Source organism: Pleurodeles waltl, chromosome 11, assembly GCF_031143425.1.
Source record: "Pleurodeles waltl isolate 20211129_DDA chromosome 11, aPleWal1.hap1.20221129, whole genome shotgun sequence".
Taxonomy (NCBI): domain Eukaryota; kingdom Metazoa; phylum Chordata; class Amphibia; order Caudata; family Salamandridae; genus Pleurodeles; species Pleurodeles waltl.
This window is the reverse complement of record NC_090450.1, coordinates 708294924-708318589: the sequence shown is the minus strand read 5'-3', so window position 1 is coordinate 708318589 and position 23666 is coordinate 708294924. Positions and strand designations below refer to the sequence as shown.

At 46.4% G+C, this 23666-nt stretch overlaps 1 protein-coding gene across 2 annotated transcripts in view; it reads left to right on the top strand.

Annotated features, from left to right (window-relative positions):
• Positions 1–23666, top strand: part of LOC138266025 (uncharacterized) — a 341072-nt gene that overhangs the window by 48893 nt on the left and 268513 nt on the right. Inside the window, exon 7 of one of the 2 annotated variants that reach the window (XM_069214334.1) lies at positions 4552–5220. The exons of the other annotated variant lie outside the window; for it this stretch is intronic. Within the exon in view, the coding sequence (XP_069070435.1) occupies positions 4552–4749 (198 nt within the window). The 3' untranslated portion in view covers positions 4750–5220. Of the gene's footprint in view, positions 1–4551; positions 5221–23666 lie in introns of those variants that run through there. 2 annotated transcript variants of the gene reach the window in all.

Sequence of the window (23666 nt, the reverse complement as noted above, 5' to 3'; positions counted from 1 at the left end):
CAAAACAGTTATAAAAGTCGAAATGCAATAAATAAAAATCCCAAATTGAATTAGAAAAATAGAGTAAAATGACATAACAAAATGACACAAAAATGACAAAAATCCAATGAGAGGGGAACTGGAGATATGAACTTTTAAAGTTTTAAGTAGTAATGGCGGCAAGAAGCATAAATTGCCAATGATAGTCAATGTTCGGGGTAGACCGTAACCTAGGCGCAATTTGATGCAGACCGCAATGGGGCGTGGGTCAGATACACCAACCAGTTCCATACTGATTTTACCTCCTGGCTTCAGGCCTTTACGTTCCAATTCACTACAGGAGTACACTGCTAAAGCCCCCAGAACCCCAGGGGAGGCATTTAGAGACTTATACTGTGTCAGGCAGCATCCAGCCCAGGTTCATTTTCTATTGATTTTCCACTGATCAGCTGGGTAGTTTCAGGAAAAGCCTCTTGTAGCTTGTTGTTACCCTCTAACTTGAACAGGCCATCAACCTTATGACCCTTGCCAACCACTTCTTTGTCCTGGATACAAGAGGGGGCAGGCCCAATCCTTTAGGGCCCCTCCCAAGTCAAAGACAGCAGGCCCAGTCCTATTCTATTCTTCTACAGGTCCAGGAGTTTTCTGAAGTGGATATCTGGTGGTGCCTCATTTATGCCTGGCACAAGCTTGTGGGTGGGAATGAGTCCTAGGCATGCCTTAACCAATGGGGTAAATGTTTGTGGGGCCACTCCTACTCACTTTGGGCATTTACTAGGTGGCTGAAGTCTTCAACCACATTATACATGGGCTCTGAGGGCTGGAGGTTTGTGTGTGAGGAGAATGTTTGTGGGGCCACTCCTACTCACTTTGGGCATTTACAAGGTGGCTGAAGTCTTCAACCACATTATACATGGGCTCTGATGGCTGGAGGTTTGTGTGTGAGGAGTCTCCTATTATAATCCTAGTGTTCTTCCACATCTAACACCAAAATCCAATTTGAAGTAGCCATAGTACCCCCAGCAAACCTAGAGACAGATGTCTGGTTGAACAAAGCAGCCAGACCGTGTGTACACAAGAATTGTTTTGGCATTCTATTCCTTTCCTTTCAAGTGCACTCCAAGTGTTATATGTAAAAACCCAGAGACAGAAGTCTGATGGGACAAAATAGGTCCTTCAGCAACTAGAGAGTAGATAAACAAAAATTGCTTTAGCATCCTGCTTCTCTTCCTTACATGTGTGCCTCTCTTTTATGTGGAAAAACCCAACATACTGGTAGAGCAGGATTTGACACTCAAGCATGATTTGGCACTGTAATGTCAAAAGGGATGCCCACAGCCCCACCCTGCATATTATGTCAGGTTCAGATGAGTCATCTCTGCTCATTCAGGTCAGCCTACTATTTGCTCCTGTGAAGCATTACCCACCTTTTTCACACCTACTCAAATGCTTCTTACTAGTTTGCAGAAGTGAGGGAGCAAATGCAAATTTAGCCACCAGGAACACCAGACAGGGAAAAGGTAACTTCCTAAAAATACTTTTCCTAAATATTTATTAAAAATCTGACTTCGCCATTGAATTGGATTTTTAATAACCATTCAAAATAGTTCCTTAAATATTTTTCTAATGTGTCCCATTCCTGAAATACAGTATTACTAGTTTTAATCTGTACTCTTGTTTTCTATATAGAATAGCTAGGCCTGTCTCAGAAAAAATAGCTTTTGAGTGCTAGCCACTGAAAGGGCACATTAACATTACATTTCTACATGTCCTACTTTTAAGTACCATGAAACCTGGCTTGTGGGTGACAAGGCCTAGGTAGTGGTGACTTATTAACATTTAAAAGGGAGTTTTTGACATGTCAAAATGGTTTATTTAGCTGGTTGAACTGCAGTGTTTAAACAACCACAGTCAGCTTACACTGATGGGCTTGAAGCCCTGTTGCATATTGTCACGGTAGTGGATGTGACCATAGGTGCTGTAGTCCACTAGTGACATTTAACGTACAGGCCTCGGGTAAATTTTTTCACTTTATACTGAAGACTTATATGTAAGTTAAATATTCCATTTAGAAGTATACCAATTTAATCATATTGAAAGGAGGAGCACAAGCACTTTACCTCTGGTTAGCAGGGGTCAGGTGCACAGAGTTCTACAGCCAGCAAAAACAGTCAAAGCAAACATCTAGGGGTACATCACACAAAAGATGGTCCATCCTACACGTATTAAGATCTGTATAATGTACCCTAAGCTTCTTGTTACAAGGTTACCTGAATGAAGTGGAGAGGATTCTACTTGATGCAAATTAGCTGTAGGCCAAACAAAAGTTGGGAAGCACCTAAACCTTTATCAGCAACAGAAAGTGTATTTTTATAAGATGGATCACAGTCTCATCTTGCCGTTTGATACTGCACCCGACAGAGTCACCTAGTAGTGTCCACATAAGCCCCCGAGGTGACAGAGGAACAATAAAAGGATTTTAAATAGTGCTCCGGTAGTGTGGACGAAGCAGGTGACATCACTGCGGGGCCATGGAGGTGGGTGACATTACACACAGCCAAACGTCCTGCGTACATAGCCTAAAAAGGCTAGACTGCTCTTGTAGCTGAGTTGTGGACAACCTTGTTGTGATGTTGCATATCCAAGGCATAACATCTGCCTTTAGAAACTAACAAATAAGTTTACCTGCTTATGAGAGATAATTTGGGTTTAAAAAGCTACAGAAGCTAGACTGCTCACTCACTAGATTGTGGGTAATATGAAACCAGGAACAAGATAGAGTCTGACCCTGTTGGCAAGTGTCATAAAGTGTGCTTATAACAAACACTAGAAGGTTTGCCTACCAAGAAGGGTGGATAAAACAGGGCCATTGCAGCATGCACATTTGAGTGCCAGGTAAACAAGCATTTGCAGTGCAATGGGTCATGAGCTTACTCGAGTTAAATCTATTAGCTGTGTAAACTCCTAACCGGACTTTTCTTGCCACATAAACTGAAAAGTAAAACAGTTTCACATAAGCAAGCCGACCGCCACCATAAGCGCAAAGCAAACACACAAAAGGTAACAGAAGTCCGCTCACAGTGAAATTTATTGGCAAAAGTGCAATTATCCATGTAACCGCAAAAGTGCAATTATCATGTAACCGCAAAAGTGCAATTATCCATGTAACCGGGTCGATGTCATGGAAAAATAGTGCAGAAACCATACGGAAAACATGGAGCCTCGTATGTTTTCAGTAGTTGGCCGGTGCGCTCGAGGCAGGCTAAACACGAGAAGAGGCATGATGTATGAAATCAAGCTAATTTTAAAAGGCAAGCCAATGAACCAACCATGGGTGTGTTTAAAAGCCCACAGAGAGATTACACCAGGGATGGAGCATTTTGCACTAGACCCTAAAAAGATAACTACAACACACACCCATCAGCAAAAATATTATCCAGATGGCTATTTCTAAATAAATATATTGTTAGAAAAAACGAAATGAAATGATTTGTCAACCTCTTCTGTTTTTAGATAGATCCTACTAAGAGCCAATAATTACAAGTGTCTTTCTAGAGAAAAATAAAGTTGATATTATTAATATTCAGTTTTCAACCGCCAGATGTGAGAAAAAAAATGTAAATGCTATATGAATGCTCGGACTATAAAATCTTAAATTTAAGTGATGTCTGGAATATGTCACATCAGTGCAGTCATGTAAAAAGGAGTCACACACATAAAGCGGGATCTGTCAGTTAAGGAGTAGATAGAAGTAGACCTACTTGGGAAGAATGGTTACTCAATCCATGGACTGTAATATTTCAACCCAGAAAAATGAAATCTGAGTTTGAAAATTCATTGCCATTCTCTGGTGAATAGTCTCGCGGTCAGAAGCGTTTTAAGGCATGAGCAAAGTGGGCTCTGGCCAGGCCCCCAGCCTTTCCGGCGGGAGGGCTAATAGAGCCAGCTCTGTTTTGCAGACCTGCTCTGATGACCTTGAACAATTCTTAAACATATTGTTTTAAGTTCCGATTCCCTTAACTTTATTTTAATGTGGGTGATGTGTGAGAGTCAATTACAGGCATTTTGCATGGAAATGTATTTATGTTTCATGCAGTATCCATACAAAAGTTATTTTAAGTCAAAACGGGACCTCACGTATGAGAAATAGAAGGGTGTAACAGAGATTATTGCAACAATATTGGGGAGCTGCTGCTGTGTTACAATAATGAAAACACGTCACTATCCCCCAAAATTAGATGAAAACACATTTAGAATTTGGAGGAGTGTGCCTATGCACTGTCAGTGACGTGGCCAAAGAGGGCACGAAAGAGCTGAAATTGCATCATAAATTGAAAGGTGTTTCGAACAGGGACCCACAAAATGTTTGGTTCTGTCTCCCATTCACAACTAATTCACACCTTCCTGAAGTGATGTGGAAGATGGGAGTTAAGGTTAAGTGAGTACAATAGAGATTTGGTAATAAGGTTAATTAATATACTCATGTTTCTTGTGAACTATATATGCCTCAGACATGCAAATTGTGTGCAATTAAGTCTCTTCCTCTCTCTTTCTCTCCACACTCTCCGTCAGACGTCCACAGTGACTGACGATCCTGATAAACGTTTCCTCTTCTTGCAAGGCCTAGAAAAGGATATGAGCAGCTTTGAGTCCGTGTTGTATAAGGGCTACTTCCTGTGTACCCAGGCGGGTCAGGGATCCAGCAAGGTGGAGCTGTTGACTGACCCGCAACGACAGCAGGCCATTTCCGAATTCAAGATCTGGAAGTGAAAGAACCCCAGAACCCAGAACCCAACTGTGCACAACCAACCCGGGCCGGCAATTGTGGAGAATGGTGGAGCATGGTCATTCAGGGTAGGTGTAGAGCCTCCTAAATCATGGAACAATCCGTCAAATAATCCAGGTTCGTCCAAGATTTGGAGAAAATAAACTAGATAATCCAACCATACAGCAAGCATGAAAGAAACAACCCCGGATAATCCGACCGTTGCGCAACATGAAAATACGATTCGGCCGACACTCGGAGTAATCATCAACCGCCCCAGAGACACTGCTGCAGACAACCCCCTTTCTCACCCCACCCCCACCACCCCCCACGTGGCTCGCCATGATATAAAGTATTACAATATTGCACTTCAAGCACCTCAACCAGATGATTTTTTTTTTTTTTTTACAAACCAAAAGCACCTGTGCGATATTTATTCACCAGCCTGAAGTAAAAAAATAAAATAAACACAACTATACCATGGTCCGTGTTCTTAAAGAATACCACTCAGTTGTGCACAGATTGAACAAAATAAAGTTTTCTCCATTGAAATATGACGAAATTCTACACCACATTCTGTAAAACTGCTTGAAACTCAAGTGTTACCGGAGCACTCAGAGCTGCTCCACAATCACGACTATTTCTGGATGTTTTGCCAAGTGATACGTGAATGAGGACGAATGTTGAATGAATTGTGTGATGAATCTGACAACAGATACCACGGTCATTTTATCGTCCGGTGTTTCCACGCCAGATGACACTTTAGAAAAAAAACTCCCCTTCAACACATAAGAATAACTCATTGTAGGCAGATGAGAGGATTCCGACTCTTCCCAGCTATCGTGACCAGATTCAACACTTCAGGGTTTCGGGGACAGCAAGATTCCTCAATGAAATAACAACAAAAAAAGGCAGGAGGTATCACTATCAACTTGTCGGCCACCACTGCCTCAACAGTAACAGGGATTATTTGTATAGATTTAAATAGAAAACAGGCCCTGGGCCCCATTATCTATTATAGAGCTGTCTTCTTGCCTGTCATTTAGTTTTGGGCTTCCATGGTCTCCTAACTAGACTGACTGCTTCAAGGCAGTCGCCCAGGAACGACTCCAACCACTTTGGAACTTGCCTCTTGTCAATGCATGAAAGCGGGCAGGTCCACAGGAGACAAGTGTGAAGAAGGAAGCAGTCCATTTTAAAATGGGACCATGGTAACTGCAGTGTAAATACAGGTGGCTGCAACAAGAACAAAGGGATGGATGCCATGCTCGAATAGATCTCAGCCATAGCAACTGCACATAACTGCAACCGAGTCCTCTATTTTTCACCCACAAAGCCACTCTAGATAGGGACTGGTCATGTGCAAATCAGTCATGATCCTACGCCAATAGGAGCATTACACCCTTAACTGCCAGACCCATGGGCATATTTACAGTATTTTTGCGAAGGGCAGCACCACAAGGCTTCTTGCTGTGCTGCCCTGTGTCAAGAGAAAAGGGAAGGAATGCACTGTATCTCTGAGATATAGCGCATTCCTGTCCTCTTCCAGTGCGCTGGGGCAATATTGGCTGACTTGCTCGCTGGGGCAATATTGGCTGACTTGCACCAATGCAGGCACCCGTGCACCGTAGTGCAAGGGTTTCTGCATTATAGGAATGATCGTTTTGTGCAGAAAGGGATGCGATGCCTTCCTGCACACACATAATCCATGGAGGTGTTTCCTCCTTCTATGTGTGCTGCAGAATGCAGCACACAAAGAAAGAGCAAAAAAACGAGGAGTAATAAACGTATTTTTCCTCGTTACACCTCCCTGAGGAGGCGTAGGCTTTTGACACATTCCCGGGTGTACAAATCCTTGTAAATCTGCGACTGCGCTAAAACCCATGGGTGTTGCATGGGAAAACCATTGCAACACTCATAGAACACCTCTTTGACGCAGAGTAAGGCAACACAGCGACTTGCGCTGTGTTGCCTTACTCCATATCTACAAGGCCATGAAAAGCCACACAAAGTGGCTTTGTATGGCCTTGTAGATATGGGCCTGCAGCCTGGCCCGTCGGTGCATCAAAGAAAGTAATGCAGTAGTGGTGCAAGCTGCTTGTAAATATGCCCCCAAGACCCTTCAGGACAGGAAAACTAACAACCCCAGACTGGTTTCAACCTACATAGGACTCGTCACTTAGGTGTATATAGCTTGAATCCTGTTGCACAGTATGCATGGAACCCATGTCTAGGCATATCTGTTACACTTAGGTCATCTACTGGATCAAGAACAAAGAGATAAATGGGGTGCTTGAATTAATCTTAGTCACTGGCTATCCGTCAGGGCCACATCCCAGTTCATTGTTTTTCACCTACTATGCTACTGTAGAGAGAAACCAGTCGAACACTAGTCTTCAACCTGCTCTAGTAGCACAGTCCAACCTGCCCCGGTAGGCCCAATCCCCTCCAGATGGGAACATAGTCAATCTGAGACTAGTTTCGACCTACCTAGGTTCTGCAAATCTATGATCTCCTATTGACCCCACACTTATTGTTTAAACCTGAAACATCTTCATCATATTGCCTGAAAAAGTACCGTACTGATTCATATCAATTGTCATTACCTATTCCCCTGAACAATTGCTAATTGGGCCAATAAATGATTATTAGGTTAAAGTGTAATATAGCATCAGAAAATTCTCTTTGTGCAATGTTGCATTTTTTGCAACCTTGGCTAAGGTCTCACAATAACCTACCTAAAACAAGGACAGATTTAAAATGTGGTTGTGAGTGGAAATTCTCAAAATTCTGGAGGCCTAGCTAAAGAAGCATACTTTCCTGACTATAACCATAGAGAATGTGTATGCTTAGACCTGGGTGTCTTAGGAACAACGGGATATGCGGCACACATACTGGTCATAATAAGTCGGCACACACTCACCACGTTCAGTCAGGTCACATTAACTGTCCACTTCCTGGACACATTCACTGGCCATAATTTAATAGTACCCACTTTAACCCTCAATTAGGGTGGACTTGGCTATGCATCAGGCCCTTGGGGTGGTGGAGGCAATACAGCTGACCCGCCCTATTTAGATTTCTGCAGCAGTTTTTCAAGTATTTTTCCTGAAAGTGCTGCTGATATAATGGGGCACACCTGTAAAAAAAAAGAATAACAAGTACACTAGCATTTTTAATTTTGTGAATGCAAGCCTCAAAGTGGGAGTTTTTGTATAGAAAATTAGGAAATTTCCTGTTTGCGCTAAGGGTTTTCTCCCAGCACCTATCCAACATTTTCATAGATGGGACCGCCACAGAAAAAGCTGACAGGTGACATTGGAGGGCAGGATGTAATAATATTGTATACAAAGGTATCAGCTAACATAAACAGTGTGAACTGAATCTCGTTTACAAAAATATCATCTTATTTGATGTGGATTTTCTCTAACTAACTCCATTGGGGGGATATTTTTGTTAACAGTATTTAGGATTAGAGAGGGCGTGGCCAACATGGCGGCCGGAGCGGACGTTTAATCTGAGCTCCGCTCGTGGCCCACCAAAGATCCGTTCATTAATGTGCTCCTGAGACCGCTGGAAAGGTCGACTTGGCGCTGCGGAGACTGGGGGAGCGACTGGCGACCACCGTTGCCGAACTTGATGCATGGTGAGACTGGCGAGAGGAGCGCTTTGCCCACATCGGGCTCGCGCATGGACTGAAACGGGGCGGCCCTTGCTCCTCGCTGAGAAGCACCGGGCCCGGTGGCACGGCAACGCAGCGGGGCCCCGAGGACTGGGCGTCCAGTAATCGGAAATAAAACGCATGGAGCGGGGGCAGAGTCAAGCCCCTACCCAAGTGGCCGGAGGGTAAACTCTGCGTTCCCACACGGTGTAGAGCGCGAGACAGCGGATCCGGTAGGAGAGGTGCTAGGCCTACACTGGGCTCACGTACTAGCGGGAACAGGGTGGTCTTTTGGCCTGTTGAGGACCACCAGTGACGCGAAGGATCCGACGGTGCAGCAACAAGCGGGGCCCCTAAGGATTGGGCGCCCAACATTAGAAAAGTGAAGTGGAGCGGCAACAGCGACAGATCCGAGCCCCGACAAGACCCGAGGGGCCAGGAGATAAACTTTGTGCTGCCGTGCTGCGGGGAACGAGAAACAACGAGCCCGGAGGGAGAGGCGCGGAGCCCACGGAGGGCTCGGGCACTGGCAGGAACAGGGTGATCTCCCGCCCTACCGAGGATCACTGAAGACGGCGGAGTGGAGGATTCAGTGGTGCGGCAAAAAACGTGGCCCCCTGAAGGCTGGGCGCCCAACAACAGACTCGAGCCCCGACACGACCCGAAGGGCAGGGAGGCGAAACTCGTGTCCCCGCGCTGTGGGGAGTGCGAGCCAACGAGTCCGGCATAAAGAGCGCTGAGCCTACGCTGGGCTCGCGCATTGACTGGAGCAGAGCAGTCTCTCACCCTGCTGAGGAGCGTCGGACCCGGCGGCACAGAGGAAACGGAGCCCCTTAGGGCTGGGCCCCCAGCAACGAGAAAGACACAAAGGGGTGGTAACGGGGGCAGATTCGAGCCCCGATAAGAACCGGCGCCAAGAAAATAGCCTCGTGTCCCCGCGCTGAGGGGAGCTCAAAGCAGTGAGCGGCTAGTCTCGGCCGTGCAGAGAAATAAAGGAGCGGCCACAGAGCTGGTAGAAGAAGTTCCCCACTGGTGCCCCCCCCACCTCCCTCCCACGAAAACATATAGTGCTGATAAACAGACAAAAGACACCAGAAAATGTATCAAGAACAACCACAGAGAAGCAATGTAATCAAGGGTGCCCTCAAGTAAGAAGGAAGATCTAGATCTCACTCCTGACCTGCTCCTGCACCCCTGCCAAAATCCAACGTCAAGGAACAGCAGTCTCAACAACACCACAACAAGAAAGGTTATCTCTGGGCAGCACAAAAAGGCGAAGTGATGGCAAATAAAAGACGAACTGAATGAAAGAGTCTACACTTTAAAAAAAAAAAAAACCTGGTGAGAAAAACAGCCCCCAGCAAGGCAAGAATAAGGACACCCAACGAGACGAGAGGAGAGCAGGGGACAGGCAAGCAGGAACAAACAGGGACGGGAGCGCCTGAAAGGGAACCCGGCGACTCGACGAACGACCGGGGCGAACCTCGATACACAACAAGCCCAGGCAGACGACGACTCACCTAATGGAGGACACGGATACACCACAGACGACCATGGTCAAACCAAAGCCACCGAGAACACACACCAGCGCAGAACATGAGACCCCTGTCGCAAAGGGGGAAACGAGACCTCAAGCTGACGCTCTACTGAGGATGTCCGAGAATTTAGCCACTCACTCAACACAGTTTGACAAGGTGCTACAGGCGATACTAGATACTAAAGCCTCATTGGAGGGAAAAATAGACTCGGTGGTACTAGAGGCTACTATACTCCACGCAGATCACCGCAAATTGACAGAAAGAGTCAATGCTGCTGAACTGACGCTAGAATTGACTCAACCAGAAATAACCGAAATTAAAGCTCAAATCAGATGCATGGAAACTGAGGTGGCGCAACTACAGGTGAGGACGCTGAGGGCCGCTCACGCAGGAACAATGTAAGGTTCTTGGGTATCCCGGAACGATCGGAGCTCCTCAACGCTGAAATCTTCCTGGAACGTTGACTAAAGGACACAGTGCTGACCAAAAATGTGTCAGCGATGCTGGTGGTGGAACGGGCACACCGGGTCCCAGGAGGTCCGCCCCGGCCGGACACTCCATCCAGACCGTTGATTGCGAGATTCCTAAATTACAGGGATAGAGACCTGGTGATACAGGGCTTCTGAACACAGGGCCCTATATGACTAGAGAACTCGGAGGTAACAGCATATCCGGATTATACAGTGGAAGTTCAGCGAAGACGTGCAACTTTCATCAAGGTCAAGCAGGTGCTCCGAGACAAAAACATCACATACTCTCTCTTGTTTCCGGCTCGACTAAGAGTGATAGACGGAGACAGAACTCTCTTCTTCCCATCGGCGGAAGATGCATGGACATGGCTACACGCCAAGGGCCTGGCAGATCCAGTGGAGGAGCCTGATGGAAACAGAGAATGGCAGGAACAGCGGCCTCGACGAAAGAAAAAAACAAACATCAGACTTAAAACACTCCCTTCGAAGCTACAAGCAGCAGACGCACAAGCCCTGAAAGAAGCAAATAGGTTCGTGACAACGCCAGCATCACCCAGGAATGAAAATGGGGACACAGACTCAAACTCTTCACATGGTCACTTAAGTCCTCCTTCGTCGCCACTCACAACCGGTCCCGGCTTGACACCACGTACGGCTGATGACATATGAAAGGAAAGAAAAAAAAAAAAAAAGGGAGATGAAATGATACGGAGACATCGGAACTCTGAACCCAAAGGGACACAAATGAACAATATGAGACATAAATAGCCTTGATGGACTGGCGCCGGGAGGGAGACTCGAGGATAACGACCCGGATGTACTGCATCTCCCTTGGCTGCGAAGAAGCCGGCCCAGAATCCGGAAAAAGAAATTGGATTAACTAACACAATGGGGGGCCGAACATGGAAGGGCATGAACAAGTGACTGACCGGGTGAGCCTCTCAGGAAGACACGATCATCTATGTGGACCATGAGCAATCGCCAGCTCGGACTCTCATTGACCACGCCCTCACGCCCATATGGGCTACCGAATGGACTGGAGAGATGCATTTGTTGGCACCGGTTGTGCTATACAGTTTCTTGATGTTATGATTATTGTAAGTTTTCTTACACCTTTACACCTTTACCTACATGCGCCATATACACCCTGTACAGGGGAGGGGGGACTGGAGGGGGGACTTCGGTCGGGGGAGGGATCTTGACTAATGGAGGGGCAACACGAAGTGTAACGAACCCGACACCATGGCTACATATAATATTCTCACCTGGAATGTAAGAGGGATGGCTAATACCTCCAAATGCAGCAGAATATATAATTACCTCAAGCGACATGCAATACATATAGCAATACTCCAGGAGACACACCTTGCAAACGACGAATTGAACAGAGTAGATAAGAAATGTCCAGGAACAATATATGGCACTAAAGTATCGACATACACAAAAGGAGTGCTGGTGTGGATAGCCCCGGGGGTCCCCTATACACTTAAGTGCACACAAATAGACAAGGATGGCAGGTATGTTCACTTATGGGGAGAATTATATGGGAAACAATTGACTATAACAGGAATCTATGCACCCAACACCAGGCAGGGAGATTTTTTGTCATCCACCTATGCAGCCTTGTCATGGGAACCGTCGATACCTAACATTTGGGGGGGAGATTTCAACTGCGTTCCTGATGTAAATATAGACAAATCCCACCCACCACTCGAGGGCGCTCAAAGTAGAAGACTTTCTCAGGCGCTGCAAATCTGGCTGACAGAGAGGAGACTCCACGATGTTTGGAGGAACCTACACCCTACAGACAGGGAATATTCCTTCTTTTCCCCAGTACACCAACTCCACACTAGGATAGATCTGCTATTATGCTCCAGCGAACTCACTCAACTCATAGATAAAGCAATATACCAAGCTAAAACAATATCAGATCACAGCCCACTGGTCACCACAATACGATGGGGTAGAGCGGTCACACGTATCCCTATCTGGCACCTGCAGCCCTCCCTATTACGGGACCCTCCTTTCCAGGCCGAACTAGCAGAGGGTATAGAATCATATTTCAAATTAAACACAAGTACGGCAACATCTAGAGCAATTGAGTGGGACGGGCACAAGGTGGTAATATGTGGGTTATGTATGTCGGCGTGTGGTGGCGTTAAACGCACGCTGACTGCGGAACTACAAGGCGTTGAAGGAAGATTGCGAGAGGCAGAGCGAAGGGTGGAGAGAGGAGGGGGAGACATGAAAGAAGTGGCTGAATTAAAAGCGCAATGGACAGAGACTGATGCGCGCTTGCGGAAATTCGACTGTCGGCATTACACGGCAAGATTGCATGCCGAGGGGGACCGATCCAGCAGATTATTATTATGGCTAGTGAAAGGTGAGCAACAGCACTCCCCATAAACGCCATCCGGTTAAATACAGGTAACATAGTTAACACGCAGAGGGAGATCAATGAGGCCTTTAAACAATACTATGCCACCCTGTATAAGGCGGGCCCCCCACCGTCGGAGGAACATCTGAAAGAATTCCTCCAAACATCTCAAATAACCCGCTTGACTGAAACACAACTACTAGATTTGGAAAAACCTATAGAAATGGATGAGATCCAAAGTGCCCTGAAGCAAATGGCCCATTTTAAGGCCCCCGGCGGAGACGGTCTCCCGGCGGAGTACTATCAGGCTTTCTTATCACAGACGGTAAAGCCATATCTAGAAATGCTACAGGAGGCATATGAGAAAGGCCACCTCCCGGAATCACAACGGGAGGCAATCATCGTAGTCCTCCACTAAAAAGGACATGACCCTCTGGATGTCTGGTCTTACCGTCCCTTATCTTTGCTGAACTCTGACTGTAAACTGCTGGGGAAGGTGTTGGCAAACCGTCTCCTCCCGTTGATGCCGATTTTAATTCACCCAGATCAATCGGGTTTCATACCTGGTTGCAATACCCATATTAATATCAGGTGCCTCTTAAGACTAATAGCTGAGACCCCGGAATCAGACCACTCGCGAACGGCGGTCTCATTAGATGTAGAAAAAGCATTCAACACACTAGGTTGGACATACCTGATGGAAGCTCTTAAATGCATGGGTTTCGGAAATACATTCATACGATGGGTAGCAACACAGTATGCAGACCCGAAGGCCAGAGTCAAAACAGGTGGGATTATATCAAAGAGGTTTTCGATCAGCAGAGGCACCAGACCGGGTTGCCCATTATCACCACTCCTGTTTGCATTGGCAATCGAGCCGCTTGTGGCTCGGCTACGGTGTGAGGCTCCACGCTGGGGTATTCGAGACGGAAATGATCACAAAATTGTCTCCCTATATGCAGATGATGCATTAATACATTTACGCAACTGAACTGAATCCCTACCGGATCTACTACTATTACTAGATATATTTGGGGACATATCAGGCCTACTGTGTAAACTGGCCCAAATCATGCCTGTTCCTGTTGCAACAGATTCCGAACCCTCAGAGAGAAACCTCACCTACACATAACTTACAATGGTGCTACACCACCTTCAAATATTTAGGAGTGCAAATATAGCATGATGAACTGGACCCAAAAGAGGGGAACTTAGACCGGACGATTAGATCCATAAGAGGCACGATGGCTTTTTGGTGTTCACTCCCACTCTCACCCTTAGGAAGAGTAGCAATAGCTAAAATGATCATACTACCGTGGATCCTGTACTACTTGTCGGCTTTACCGCTGAAACTCCCCAAAAGTTTCTTTATGCCTCTGTCCAGCCTACTGACGGATTTGATATGGAATGGAGGACGCCGCCGTGTGGCCCTAGCTAAGACTCACATGCCACTGGAAAAAGGGGAACTAGGAGTGCCACAGCTTGAATTATATTACGCAGCAGCACAAATACACTGGATCATGGACTGGATGCGTAATCCAAATGGTTCAGAGGGACAAATGGTGCACACTCAGCTGGGTAAACTAGATATACCCCGGTGGCTCATAGGCCAAGAAAACCCACCACCCCACAGTAACATTCTGATGGGAGTGGCGGAATGGGTGTGGCACGATACGTGATGATGAAAAGACAGCCGACACCATACTCACCCATGATCCCGCTGCTTGCCACACCTGGTGCAAATAAAATAAAAGGACAGTTTAAATTATCTACCTGGGTCGACAAGGGCGTGCAAACTATTGGGGAAATATTCAAGGAGGGACACTTCCAACAGTATGAGACGCTAGCAAACACACACGACTTAGGAAGGGGTGAATTCCTCACACACAAGGCACTGCAACAGGTAGTGAAAAAAACCATGGGGGAACGGTAATAATGAACCCAGCACTTCAACTGCACTTCATGAGTTATTAATGGGCGCGGGCACACAATCGGACATCTCCTGGATATATAAGGCACTGCAAGACTATCCAGAGGTGATGCAATCACAGGCGAAAACCAGGTGGGAAATGGCCCTGTCATCCTCAGTACCCACGCCAGCATGGAACATGGCGCTTGCAACTACACGTGAGGTGTGGAGAAACGCCTGTTTCCGATACACTCAATTCAATTATCTACACCAGACATACCTCACCCCAGCTAGAATAAAATGCATGTTCCAGCAATCAGCTCCAGACTGCCCGAGATGCGGGACGCTAGAAGCTGATTTCTTACATATGACGTGGGGGTGCCCACCAATACACCGCATGTGGCAAGAGGTAACGACGCAAACAGCTGAATGGTCGAGACTGACCTTACTCCCAACTCCGGAATCCTGTTTATTGGCGATACGCCCACAGCGAGGAAAGGACAGACAAAAACATTGGTGTGCCGACCTCGCGTTCGTGCTATTTAAACGGTTAATAGCAATACAATGGAAATCGCCCAACGCATCAGACATACGCCGATGGACATCAGACCTACTGCAATGGGCAAGGGCGGAAGCGCAAGTAATACGTGAAATGTGCGATAACAGAATGATAATCAAGGGGGCGGAAATATGGGACTCCCTTATAGAACAACTGGACCAAAAAGATGCCTCGACCTCCATGAGTTCACACCACTCCAATTGCATATATATACACAAATCATCTCCTTGCATGGAAGGGAGTCCCTAAGTGATAGGCAGCCTGACTCCACTCTGCTCCGCCCCATTCTCGTTCACTTCCCCTCCCCCCTCCCGCTCACCCCTAAAGGCCCTGGCCCCCACAACCCCCCCCCCCCCACATATAATATGATGGATGCACTGTTTCGCTGGCACGCAACAATTTCTTCAAATGGCGCTTTATTGTTATTGTTAACTTACCTTTCCTTATTCTTTCTTTCTAATATTGTTGAATGCTTATCGAGAGAACTGCTAAGATGTCATGCAGACAGTAGTGTTGATCCGGAGGAAGGATGGATCGCCACAACAACTTTATGTCATGATTAACACACTGTAAAGTACTTGAGAAAATTAATAAACAGATCTAAAAAAAAAAAAACAGTATTTAGGATTAGATATTTTTACCAGGTGATTTGGGGTTTCCCTTGGAATACCGTTCTTATCAGTGGAATGCAATGAGGGAGGGTGTTTACAAGAGAGGAGCAGGCTTAGGCTTCCTACTCCCATGTGTAGATAAGATGTACTCACAATACCCTTCTAGTAGGGGCACACCTATTGTTCATCGCGGGATAGTGCACATTAACTCTCGCTAGTTAGGAACTGTAAATTCTCTACCTCCAGCAAGCACATTCACATTCTCCTTCTCTAAATCACTGATACTCTCTCTCCGTGTTTGGACAGTGTACATTCTCTCTGTATGCACAATGAACATTGATTTTTATTGTCCTTCCATACACACACACTTTACTTCTAGACAGTACATATTCGCTGTCCACCTCCAGCCAGTACATATTCACTGTTTGTATAGAGACCATAGCTTTTCAATCCATGCACACTCACTCTTCTTCAAAAGTGCATACTCACTGTCCGCTTCCTGCCAGCACTCACTTCTTTTTTGGACAGTTCAAACTCACTGTCCATGTCTACAGCAAACTACCACTGTTCACTGTAAGTCATGCAGCAGAGAGTTGGCACTTGGGTCACTTAGTAGTCTCTGCCACCCCAGCCTCCTGGTGGAGGCTTATGCTCAGTGAGGGGTTGGAGCCCTAAGTTCTGGGGGAAGGGATAGGAAAAACTTTCAGAGTTTATTCAATGTTCTCCACCCAAGTGATGGATGTATGCAGAAAGTGTTCCTCTAGACAAAATATAGTCCTCTTATAGAGTGATGGATTACTTGGAAGATGATTAAAACGTCTGTTGAACACATGGTACAAGGTAAATGCTAAAAATATGAATGGGTCAAGTAAACAAACAAGATATATTGTCTCCTCCAGAGGGCAAGCAAAGTACAACATTGCAGTGACCCATCTAGAAGCCCACCGGACACAAGAATTATGGAGTGTACTCTCTTTCACAATGTTCCGGCATGTTGGTGATCACAGATGTGGTCCTTGCAGGAAGTAGAGTCACTTAAGTATGAAGTGGACCGAAGTTAGGCCGGAAAGATGTCATGGGTGAGAAGAGCACTTAATTCACTAGCCCTGGAAGGCAGGTGCAGCCAGAGATGCAAATGGTAGGCTATGGAATCTCAAAGAAGGAATCAAAATGGTTCACAGTGAAGCACGCAGAAGATGACAAGGGCAAGATGAGGAAGAAGCATGGATTACCTTGCCAGGTGGTCGGAAGAAGGAACCTCCTTACCTTTCAACTAGATGAGAGAGCAGGCACCTTCTATGATAGTGCACGGTCAGTAAGAGCACATACCACATGATGAGGTGGGTGAAGCAGTGGTCTCCTTATTCCTTTGCACTTATAGTGTAATTCTACGTAGTTAGTGTGCCATTCAAGAGGATTTGTTTTGGACTACTGCGGTAGAGAGCTCTACAGGTAGGGCGGCTGCAGCTCTCATTTAGGCTTTGTTCCTGGTGCATCAACAAGAAAACATGGAAGTCTTAGCATCAGTTCATCACACAACCACCACACAACCTTACAACTAGAGTCAGACTCCTCAATCCAATAGGACTCACCATACAAAGCTCTTCTCTTCCATTCCAGAAGTTTGCAGTGATGTTGGTGAACCACCCAAACACCAGAGTTTAATGCTTCGACACTCTTCTGCAATATTTCCATGGGATAGCTTGACCACTTGACTCCAGAGGCTTATCCAGATCAATCACCCAGGGCTCCTCTTCTGGTCATCCACAGCTCCAAGAAAAAGCTGCCCGTTCCAGGCACCTCAATGAATCCATGGCCATTCATACTGCTGTAGCCCATCCAGTAAGCTCCCCTGCAGATGGATGTGCACAGGTATCTGGAGAGTGAGATCAGAGGAACATGTTACTTTGCTTTGATGCAACTCTTGCTGGTGGATAATCTACCTTACCACAGAATGCTCACCTTCAGAATACTCCCATGCGCCAGACTGGATCCAGAGATGTTTTCCAGCAATGCCCCTGCATGTCAATAGATGGCACTGTGGGGGTCACCGATAACGCCATGCTGCCCCAGAAGTGAAGTCACACAGTCGTATATAAGCAACACCCCTATTCACTGACATCAGTTTTGTTGAACTTTCCCCTTATGTGACCTCAGATGTAGAGCATTTCAACAAATTGGTGATGACAGTGTGGGTATTTCTAACTTCCAATTTCATATAAGTGACACCCCTACTTGCTGATATCAGTTTTGTTAATCTTTCCATTTCTGCTACTTCAAATGCAGAGCTTTTCAAAAAATTGTTGATTACAGTGTGCAGATTTCTAACTTGAGATGGACATCGTGCAAGGGCGTTTAATTGTAAGGATGACATCAACCACCTTTGTCGGCAAGCTGAAAGCTCATAATTACTGCTGCTCTTTCTAAATGCATGAAAGTGTAGATTGTAGGACCCTGCCCTGTTGCTGGGACAAGAGATCCTTCTGTAGTGGTAGCCAAATTGGAGGGCAAACACGTAGGTGCTTTGTGTCCCATACTCTCCTGGCTCAATTCGAGATGATTAAGATTAATTAGGTCCTGTGCATCCTGACCTTCCCCAGAACCAGAGGCGAGAGAGGTATTGGTGAAAATTAGTCAAGGAGCCCAGTGTCCCACCTCAGCCAGAATGTGTCCTCTAGTGAGTACCTTGGAGGAAACTCCAACGTGCAACTTTTGATACTGTTCATACTCAACAGTGGGGAGGAGTTCTAGCCAGGGCAACACCCCATTGGTTAAAGACGCCCTGCACCACCTATGGGTGAAGATGCCTATGTCTGCTCATCTTGTCCACTCTGGCATTCGGAGACAGCCGCTAGGTGGCTGGTACCCAAAAAGATGTTCTGCTGATCCAACCAACTTCAGAGACGTAAGTCCTCCTGACATAATATCCAGGACCCCAGTCCACTCAGCTTATTGCAGTACTGCATGGCATACATGTTATCCTTGAGGACCAGCATCAACCTCCATGAGATACATAGCAGGAAGGCTTTGAGGGCCTGCTGCATTGCTCAAAGCTCCAGAAGATTGGTATGAAGCTGGAAACCAGGGGCCTCTGATCTCCACCTTTAACAGGTGAGCCCCAGTGATGCATCTATCACAACCATAAACCCTTAGTGGAGAAGGGAGAGTGACCTGCTGCAGGTCAGGTTGGCGCTTGTCATCCACCATTGCAGATCCAGAGCCGTCTCCTATGAGATCTGTGGCTAGATTTGTCTTGAATGCCACTGTGTCCAGGATTTTTGTAATGACGGTAGTCTCCTGTATAGGGCTCAAGTGGGACATCGATTCATTGATAGTAAACCCCAAAGATGTCAGGAATTAAGCCATTGGGCAGAGGTGATCTAAGAATATGTCAAGTTCGCCTTTAGCAGCCAGTCTTTGAAGTATGGGAACAAGGGTATTCTTGACCTCCAAAGATGAACAGCAACCACCAACATCAGTTTCATACATGCCTATAGGTTTGAAGGGGAGCAGGGTAAATTGGAACTATTCTGACCCCACCGTTAACCAAACATCTTTGGGACTGCAGGACAAGTATGAAAATACGTGTCCTGCAAGTCCAGGGACATCATCCAGTCTCCTGGGCCCAAAGCAGAAAGAATAAGTTTGAGTTTCTTTTTCTTCAGAAAGATATTTAACGGCCAAAGGTCCTATGTAGGCCTGAGACTTCTGTCTTTCTTCAGAATAATGTAATAGCTCGAGTAACACTCCTGTCCTCTTTCTGGCACCTGCCAGAGTTGTGTGGAAGGCAAATGCAGGCCCCAACCACATCAGCTGCTACCACCATGCTGCCAGGCAAACCAGAAGTTCGGGCTCTTGGTCCTAGTGTTTATGCACTTCTGTACCCTGAACCTTGTTTCTATAGGGGCTTTTGGTGCCCTACGGCAACACGAGGACTGAACCCTTGGTAAGGATAAGGTTTACTTCCTGCATGAAGGCTGTGGAGTGATCCTTCGAAAATCACTCTGGCTTGGGTGGAGGATGGAGTGGCAAAGTAATGAGAGGCAGGGGGTAACCCCTTTAAAATATCGGCACAACCCGCCTGACAGATGTGATGGATCTCCAGTCGGGGAGGAAATGCAATATCCTGCCTCCTTCAAGCTGGACAATCGCCTGTGAAAGCAAACTAAAGGGTCTTGTCAACATCTGCATTAGGGAAAAGGAGTTGGAGGATTACTGCCTCAGCTGGTGTCAATGTCCTCGGCTGTGCCACAAACTCTACTGCGAAACGGCTGGGTCTGCTGCTACACAGGTTGGGATGGTGGCAGTGTTGGTGAACCAGTCTGTTGAAATAGACCCCAAGCTTTCTGTACTGTTGGTGATTTGAAGTTGTCAGAATACTTACAAGTTTGGGGCAGAGTTTGTGATCCACGCCGAAGGGTTCAGAAAGAAAAGAACTGACATCGGAGCTCAAAAGATGGCACTTATATAGACTCTACTCCTATCATGTCCGGGGTTGTATGCAGTCACCATAGAGCCACTCGGTGCCAGCAAGTGGCATGAAGGAACATTGGTGGAAAGCTTTGGATTCTGTCTGGCATATGGGAGTATTCTAAAGGTGAGGAATTTGCTGTTAGAAGTATCCATCAGTACCCAAGACTCCACTAGCAAAGTGGGCAGATGTTTGAGTCTTGCTCAGCTGTGCCATGGCTGAATGAACCGGAGAATCCAGAGTTTATGTGGGAATCCAAGGCTTTAAACGTTCGTGTCCTCAGGGAGAAATTAAGTTCATTACTGGATCCCAAGATCTCATTGTGAGAGGTTACGGTAAGTGCACACTCCTTCCCCATGCTTACAAAGTGAACACTCTTTTTCCACTCACAGGAAGTGGTAAGGAGAATAAGCACATTCAGAAGGAGATACTTTCCTGTGGAAACTCGTGCAGCCTCAGTATATTAAACCTTCTTGATTCAGCAAACTAAAACATAGCTGCCAAGAATGGACACCAAGCTATTGCCTACCACTCTATAGCGTGTCTGTCCACTTATCTACCCCACACACTGAGCACTCAGTGTGTAAGGACTCTGCCGACCAGTTGTAGCAATGCAGACATTTGTAAGTGCATGAGACTACCGATAACATTTCAATACTCTTGCATTCAGCTTGCTTGCTTCAAATATGACGACCACCAAATGGAACAGTGGTCCGGAGCCAGCTACATTTGTACCACATATGCAATAGCACCTGGGCTCACGTGCCACTGCTTAATTGGTTTAGACCAATTGACGCAACAACCGGCTGCTACCCCAGTGTCGCACAAGCGTCCTGGGCTTGCACTGTCACCGATTAATTGAGGTTAAGAGAGATGCAACCATTCACATGAACACATATAGTGACCTTTGCAGAATTACTCACTTATCTGGCCGCTACCTTCACGCGGCGGAAAATATTTGCTCTGATGACTAAATTGCTGGATTAGATCTGGAGACGAAGACAAGTGTTATAATCGTGAATTTGGCCCCTGACAAAAACTGTGTGGTTCTGGGCAAATAACGTAATTTCTCGGTGCACGTTTAATACCTGAAGTGTAATGTAAAAAATATTTGACGAAAATGGGAACAAACCCCCCTTGTTCTACCTAACTTTGAGTCGGCTCTCTATCCTCCACAATTTATAACACTGTTCGGTTTCTCCCTAGATTCACTCAATAACTTTATCCTCTTTGCGCCATATGACCTCACTCTCCCCACCCAGCGCAAGCGTAAACATATGTATAATCTTTGTAAGTGGCTCCATCAGTTTTATCCGTGGCCCAGTGTGTGCCCCGCCCCTAGAATTCACTTCTAGAGATGCCAAGCAGGTGCACAAATGTTATTCATTTTTGTTATTTATTTTTCCCTTTACATTTTTTTCCATGAAGCCATCTGTCAGATGCAGCATGACCCTTTCCTCTAATGCGGATCCCTTAGCACTTAATGTGATTTCCTGTCATCATGGGCCAGAGGTCAAACAATGTCATTTCCAGTGATGTCATCATTATACTAGTTAGTGGTTTTAAACCTAAACATACTACTTTTTTGGTCACGGAATGCTGCCCACACATCACATGCTGGTGGAAATAGTGAGCAGCATCTTTCACAGCACACGCATGCTTCCGCTTCAGAAATCTGCTAGAAAGTTTACATTTGCAAAAATGAGCAAATGCTACTGATTTTGGTCATTACATTTCTTTTCTCGTGACGCCCTTTGATCCAGATCCCACAATACGTGAATAATGTGATTTTCTTTAAAGCCATCATCAGGTCAGAGGTCGAGTAACAAAGTTGTTCAGACTGACACTTCGTGGCAGTGAGCGAGGATACTATCCGTGCCTTGCATACTGCTGGACTCTTACTACCCTCCAATCTCCAACATTTCCCGCCAACTCGACATGTATAGTGGTCTGAACTAGACTACCGGGGGTGTACAGTCCTGCTGGTGTTCTGTATTAGCTGCAGCGTGAAACGTTTCCTATAAAGTGCTATATTTTGCAGCTGCAAATAAATCAATAATGAAATGTCCAATCTCTCAGTGGGATGAGTTTAATGTCCTTCGCACCGTTCACTGCACCACTTCGAGGCCCTCTTTCTGAAGATTTCTACAGTCAAGAAAACTCACGCTGGTGGTTGTTGCTTCACATGTTTAGAGTTTAGGCTGTGGGACGCCACAAAGCACTAAAAAATCTATTTTAGAGACAACTCTTACAGACCTGAAGGTTTGCTTTTTCTACTTAATGCCCTGTCACAGGTTTCTGCAGGGTCAAGATGTTGAATATTGCTCATTGCATGACACCCATAACACGAAGGGCATAACACACACACTCACCAGTGCACACACTATCCCACCTGCTTGTGGTTAGGATCTCCTTTCATTGACATCAGGAGCCACTACGTCCACCAATCAAGGTATTTTGATGCCCTAGGTAATGTGAAGTTTTTATGAACCCCATTTATTGCCACTGGGCACACCATCTGCAGGGGCATAGCTTGGTCAGTGAGATTCAGGGCAGCCGTGGCCTGTCCTTTGGGGCTGAGGGGCCAAGCCCCCTTGCCTTTTGCCCCTCAAGAAGAGTGTCTGTCAGGCTGGACAAATGTCAGCCTGACAGAGACTCCTAAGTTTCAGGTCAGGAAGCCAGCAGGTAGACAACTCCTGTGGGCGAGACCTCCTCAGCTCAGCAAAGGTCCTCAAGGCCCTCCCCCTCAGTGACGATGGATAGTGTCACTCAGTGACTCCGACCTGGGCGCTTCAATTTTAAGCCCTGAAGCACCCAAGGCTGAGTGTCAATCAGTGACACAGAGTGGGGTGGGGTCAACAGTCTCACTGACCCCGTCCCACTCTGTGGTGAAGTTGTGGCTGTTGCCTTCCTTCACTGGCTGACCTATGGTCAGCCAATGAGGGAAGACAGCAGTCCCGACCCTCTTGGGACCTTCGTGGCTCGGGAATGCTGTCTTCCCTCATTGGCTGACCTAAGGTCTACCAGTGAGGGAAGGCAGAAGTCCAAACCCTCCTTGACCTCCTAGGCTGAACTGCAGGTAAGTGGTTGTTTTCTTTGTTTGGTGCGCGTGTGCCTGTATGTTTGAATATTTGGCAATGAGTGTTGTAAAAGGATGTGTGTGTGCGCGTGCATGTGTGTGAATGAATGCATGTGAGTGTGTATGTGTGCATGTGTGTCCTGTCCACCCCATCTCTCCTAAAATTACCAGCACCACTGTTTCAGGGGGTGTGAATAATTTCCCATCAAAAAAAGCATGCAGGGCTGGTGGTTGGAGGGGGTGAGGT